This window comes from Juglans regia, chromosome 13, assembly GCF_001411555.2.
Source record: "Juglans regia cultivar Chandler chromosome 13, Walnut 2.0, whole genome shotgun sequence".
NCBI classification, from domain to species: Eukaryota; Viridiplantae; Streptophyta; class Magnoliopsida; order Fagales; family Juglandaceae; genus Juglans; species Juglans regia.
This window is the reverse complement of record NC_049913.1, coordinates 6,936,836-6,943,325: the sequence shown is the minus strand read 5'-3', so window position 1 is coordinate 6,943,325 and position 6,490 is coordinate 6,936,836. Positions and strand designations below refer to the sequence as shown.

The window sequence follows — 6,490 nt, the reverse complement described above, 5'->3', positions numbered from 1 at the left end:
GAGAGCAATTACTGTATTCAAGGCCACATTCCGTAGTCCTATTTTATAAAAGAGAACTACTACATATACAAAGAGATCTGTATAGTTGTATAAAGTTTTAAATAGATATACCTTAGCCTCGCACATTTCTTTTGTTAAAAAGTGAACACTATGAAAAGAAAAGGAAAAAAAAAAAATTCTTTTTTTAGTAGAATCTATTTTTTTTTTATAAAAAAACCGACAAGAAACTTATTTATTTAAAACTTATTTCTAACGTTACTCACATAGAAAATTCAACCGCCTTGACATTATGTTATTTGACGACGAGGATAAAGCAGTCCATAACTAATGCTGGACGTGAGATCTACCGACAGCATCAAATGAAGTGTCAAGATGGGTAGAGCATATTTTTAATAAGAGATATTTCCCAACCAATGTGGCCTAAAGATACGGGCTCTCTGTCTTTACGCTTCAACAAGAGCTACCCTCCAATAAAGAAGCAGAAGTGAATTGTTCGGTTATTGCGGGGGCTATTAAAACTGATTGGTGATCTTGTAGTAACAAAGCAGCAGCCCTTGGCAGGCAAGGGCTCTATGCTTACAACCACCACGTCGAAATTAGCATTTGCCGATCAAAGAGAGCCATTACTCTGCATTTATCGGCTTAATCTAAAACCAACTCCCAGAGTTTTATGATCTATACCAGACACAATTTGAAATAGAGTTATAAAAAGAGTTGAAATTTTATCATTTTCCTTCTACATATGGAAGAAAGAGAACACATCCATCCTCCAAAACAACCAATCAGGCATATTCCATGTTCTGCATTAACGGAAATAGCAACTCTCTGATTTTCATATCAAATACCATTTCTCTGCATATACAACAGTCAACTACTTAAAGGGGGGAAAATTATTGACAACTGTACCAATTACCCACAGATTCAATGGACTAAGAGTATACAGCGACCGTTATTTTTCTCAATCTATCTTATTGTGTAAGAGAGACATAGAATCATAGATAGATCAGAAAGCACATAGTATATAAACTACTAATGCTCTGCCATTCGTCGAAATGCAGTTCTCCTCAACCAGCCCCAATGAAAACCTGCCTGCTGTTTTAGGTTGAAGATGCAGCTGTGATCACTCATTCAGCAATCTGGACGAGCAGAAAAAAACCATGGTTACAACAGCAGGAAAAATAAGTTGTGAAAAGACTGCGGACCGTATGTTATGGAAAGACATGACAACATGATGTTAAAATAGAGGTGAATCTTGATCAGTTTTCACGTAGAACTAAGCTTGTAAGGCAAAAAAATGTAGATTCTACCTAATCTATGATAAAAGAAAAACACAACAAGATTACAAACACTTGGATCGTCCTTAAAGGCCTTGGTTGGGAATCACCTGGTTAAGAGGATTGTCTGGAGATTTCTTCCATAGCTTCCATATCATGTCCTTGTATTGATTGTGAGTAAGGCCTGGTTTCTCTTCCTTCAGCTTGGGGAGCTCAACTTCCTCAAAGGCCTGCAAGTAACAGAGAATTCACGAAAGGAAGAAGACAATTTTCGGTGGCCAAAATAGGACCACGTAATACTGGAAGGAGCAAATGCATTGGAGTAGAACATCCAACTCAATAAAGTAGATTGGCAGTCACCAAGTGACCCTTAAATGGTTAAATTAGTTTCATAATTTTTTTTTTTTTTTTTAATAAGTAATAAGAGATTTTATTAATGCAAGTAGATAGGCATAACCCAAATATACAGGAAGTATACAAGTGGAAGTTGGGACCTCTAACTACAAACTCCAAAGCGCAATTTCATAAGAAGAGATCAACAGTAGCAGTTATATCATAGAAGTGGCGGCGGCCGCAGCAGCAGCATCAATTCCATAAAAGGATGATCAATGAGATAAATCACAAAGAGATAATCTCCTGCTTTCGAAAGACTAATTTCCAATCGTGTAATGCCCAAAACCCATCCAGACAATTGCTACATTCAATTCTTACCTTTGGTGTATACACTGTACACAAATAAAATATATGAAACTTTGAGTGGGCATGTGCACACAAAAAAGAAAGAAAGAAAGAAATTATATTTTCTTTTCTTGGGGATAGGCGTTATTTGTTTTTAGGGATGCAAGCTTTCAGTAGGAGAGAGAAAAATTATCAGCACGTCACACTTAAAAGACAAGTGTGTATGTGCATGCACGCAAAAGAGACCAAGAGAGAAGAATGTCGCTCCTCTAATTCATGCTTTCAAGGTGCATCATTCTCTTTACCTGTTCTAGCTCCCCTTAAGCTTCACACTATATCAGTCTCGGCAATTCAAGAAAATAACAGCAAAAAGTCAACAGATGGTTATAAAGATTGCACACCATGGAATATTTTCAATTGGCATCTCCAGCCTTCATCAAATTTCCTAAATCAGATTGGCATCCTCTATAAGCCTGTAAAAACTTTTAAAATTTCATATATCATCAACAAATTCCCTATCATAAACCATTCTCATCTATCTTCCCACAAGCAAATATGATTTGTATCAACCACTCCCTAACCAACTTAATAACATTCCCATTCATCCACAGCCCATCCTTGCCATTTGATCGCAATTTTTTTATTAGTAAGAACTTTATAAAAAAAGGCATACTCAAGTACATGGGACATATACAAGAGCAACACCTATGCATGAATGTCTAAAGATACAAGGAAATCATGAACCTTCATGCCAGTAAAATCTATTACAATTGACCAATGGAATAAGGTATTAATAAAAAGCATTCTAAGCTCATCCATTGTCCATTCAACATCCTCACAACTCCAACCATTCCTCTCCATCCATATGCACCACCATAAACAAATCAAGATCATCTTCACATAGTTGCCATTTGAGAGTTACCTTTGGATGCCTCTCCAACTTGCCAATAAATCAACCACCCTTCGTGGCATCACCAAATAGAGCCCCACTCTAGCAAAGAAATCATTCCATAAGTTCATAACTACATCATGCAATAATAGGAGGTCCATGGACTCCTCTTTTTTTTTTTTGCACATATTGCTCCAATCCAACACAATGATTCAGCGATTCCTTAAGGTGAGGATCTTTCCTAATGAAGCTGACCATACCAAAAAAAAAAAAAAAAAACTTTTAGGGGGGCCTTAGTCTTCCATATATTCTGCCATGAGAATGGATTTGTATTTTGCATCACAAGGGTCTTGTAGAACGAATAAACAATGAATCTCCCCTTCTTGGATGGATACCAAAAGATCTTGTCAGCTCTCCCCCATTCACTCTACAAGTATACAAAAGATTGAAAAAATCTGTAAATGTGTCAATTTCCCAATCTTGTGCAGCTTTAAGGAAGATGGCATTCCATTGAGCAAAACCACTAGATAGATCCATAAGGTCTGCAATTGAAGCCTCGCCTATCTCCGTGCAATACCGTAGATCACTGGGTCAGCTTCCTTTAAGGTTCGATCACCACACCATAATTCATGCCAGAATTTTATTCCGGAACCATCCCCAAATGCAAAGCGAATGCATTGAGAGAAGATTGTCCATCCTCTTATGTGTTTCCAAAGCCCCACCCTGTGTGATCCACTCACCTCTTTCAAGCACCATCCTCCCCAATATCCACCATATTTTAGATCTATTAAAACCCTCCACAAAGCTCCCCTCTCTTTTTGGTATCTCCACAACCACTTACCCAATAAGGCCTTATTGAAAACCCACAAGTTCCGAATTCCCAACCCTCCTTCGCGTGTCGGAGTACAAATCGTAGCCCAATTCACCAAATGCAATTTATACCACAAGAGTTCAATTCCCTTTAACAATTCCTATTAATATAGTCTTTGTGACATGCTATCTTAGCCAAATTTACAATCAGCATCTATCAGTCCTCAACTCTACCCATTTTTTTTATCGATAATCAAGAAGTTATATTCATAGAAATAGGCAAAGCCCAGGTACACAGGCAGAAAGATAGTTACTCCTCAACTCTACTCAATGTACACAAAGTTATTAACATAAACTAACTTAACATCATCCAGTTTACCATCTGCATCTCAGGGCACAAAAACCCCATCGATTGAAATAGATAACTCGTGCCCTTGACAATCTAAAGTATCTAGCCCTCTACCATGCACAAAATACATTTCTGACTGAGAATTAGTTCTCAACGACGATAACAATAACAACAATCGTCCCCTCAAAAGTAAGATAAACTTCATTACACCAAGGAAAGATAACAGATTTAGATTCAAACATAATATATAAGCACACACATACACGTGTTTGTGTGTGTGTGTGAACGATGTTACCGATCAAAAAGTTATATATATCAGTGTGAATAATATGTTTATCGAGCTCAACACAATTCACAGAACAAAAAAAAATCCTAACTCTCCAAAATATTCGAAATCCACCAGAACATTCACAATTCTCAACAAATTGTACCTTAAACGAGGCTTTGAGCCGCTTTTCCGGGTGGCGATCAACCGGCAAACTATCAGCGACAGTCATTTGTGCGATCGCATCCTCCAGGGTCCTCGCCTCGATTAGCGATTCGTCGCGATTCGTATTCGTCACCAGCACCATCCTTTCGTACTCCTCCTCCGCTGCGGTCCGGCTCTGCCGCTTTTTGGCCTCGTCAGACTTCCTTTGGAGCTCGGCTTCCTCCTCCTCCCGCCGACGCCTCAGATCTACCTCGGTCACCTTGGGAACTGGGATAGAGACCCGATTCGCCTTCTTGTCGGGCTTCTTACCGGCCTTCTCGAGCTCCTTCTCCTCCATCTCGGCCAGGCGGCGGGCTTCGGCTTTCCGAGCGGCGGCCTCGGCCCGCTTCTCGGCCTCCTCCTCGCGCTTCTTGGCGGCGCGCGACTTGGCTCCCTCAGCTTCGCGCCAGTACTGCTCCTCCTTCTCCCGCGCCTCGCGGTCCTTGCGCTCAGATTCGGTGGCGCTCTTGCGAGCCCTAGCCACCTCGGCTTTGCTGTTGACGCCCATCTTCTTCGGCATCGCGTCGCTCTCTTTGGGGTTTCGACTGAGCTACAACGTCGTCAGGGATAACAATCTCTGATTAACGGTAATCGATTGTGATCTTCGGGGGATGATACTTGAGAAAGCTGCCCGCGTTTTCTGTGAGCGGTCACCGACTGGTAAAACAAAAGGCGGTCGCGGTTCAAGGGTGCCGATTGCATCCGCTTTACCGGTTGGGAGTCAAAGGTTTTTATCTAATTTCAATTACAAGTACAATAGATATACTTTTTTGAAAAAATGTTGTCTACATTTATAATTTTAGTATTCTTTATTTTAAAAAAATTACTATTTACTCGCATATCCATACGTAATAATGTGTCAATTATTGAAATAATAAAGATTTTGAAATCCGAAATTCATAATTTAAGTTAAAAAATAGTAAAATGGAACATATATTCTATATATATAATATTATGCATAAAATTATATGTAAATGTAGCACTATTCATATGTTTTGAGTAAGTCTGCAAATTACACTTTCATCCCACTAATTAAAATGTGTTACTTTTATGATTTGAGAGGTGTTATAGTCACAATTGACATAATTTTATATGATTGATTAGATATTTTATAATAAAAATATATTTACAATTTAACATATTATATCAATTTATTTTAATTTTTAAGGTTTACTTTTATGAAACATATTTATAGCTAAAGCATTCAATTTATGATTTTATCACTATTAAATCATTTAAAAATCATCTTTAAATCATTCTTTACTTTTATTAAAATAAAACTCAAAGGTTGATAAATAATACCACATCATCATAACCTGATGGAAGTAAGATAAAAATATAGTACGCAGAATTTCATACTTTTTCTAAGGGTGAAAATAAAAAGGGGTAAATTGGTGAACTGGGTTGAACCTGTTGATTTGGTCTGGTATCTATTTCATCTTTTGAAAAATTGACTAGAAACAGTATGGTTCCCTTTAGCACTAGACCAGACCTGTTCGTGTATATATATATATTATATAAAATATTTTTGTATGATTTTTATATTATATATAATTTTTATATAATATATAATTATATATAAAATAATTTTATATTATATGTTAAATTGCTAATTAATATAAGACTAAATTCTAAAATTCTATTACTCATAATAACAAAATAACTAATGTTATAAACCTTGATATAACATTAAAAATTTAAATTTTATAACATGAAATGAATATAACATAAAGTTTTAAATCTTAAACATGAACATTTGTTTGATCATATGTTATTAATATGAACTATATATATATCATGGATAAATACATTTTATGGCATAATAAATTATAATATTTTTTTTTTCATAAATACATTTCTATACATTTGATCATATACACTCATATAAAAAGTGTATGTAACCATTATATAATATATTATCCCTAGCATATATCTAACCACTAGCATATTAATTATTATCACAATAGATTTTATATTTTTATAATATATATATATATATATATATATTTTTATGGCAAATG

The 6,490-nt window shown here is 36.2% G+C and overlaps 1 protein-coding gene across 1 annotated transcript; it reads right to left on the bottom strand.

Moving 5' to 3' along the window:
* Positions 1-768: 768 nt before the first annotated feature.
* Positions 769-5,233, bottom strand: LOC108993398 (coiled-coil domain-containing protein 124). Its single transcript, XM_018968297.2, has 3 exons — positions 4,432-5,233; positions 1,385-1,504; positions 769-1,136 (listed from the first exon to the last, which is right to left on the bottom strand). The coding sequence occupies exons 1-3, from the start codon at positions 4,987-4,989 to the stop codon at positions 1,125-1,127; spliced, it is 690 nt and encodes a 229-aa protein (XP_018823842.1). The 5' UTR covers positions 4,990-5,233; the 3' UTR covers positions 769-1,124.
* Between the last annotated feature and the right edge of the window lie 1,257 nt (positions 5,234-6,490).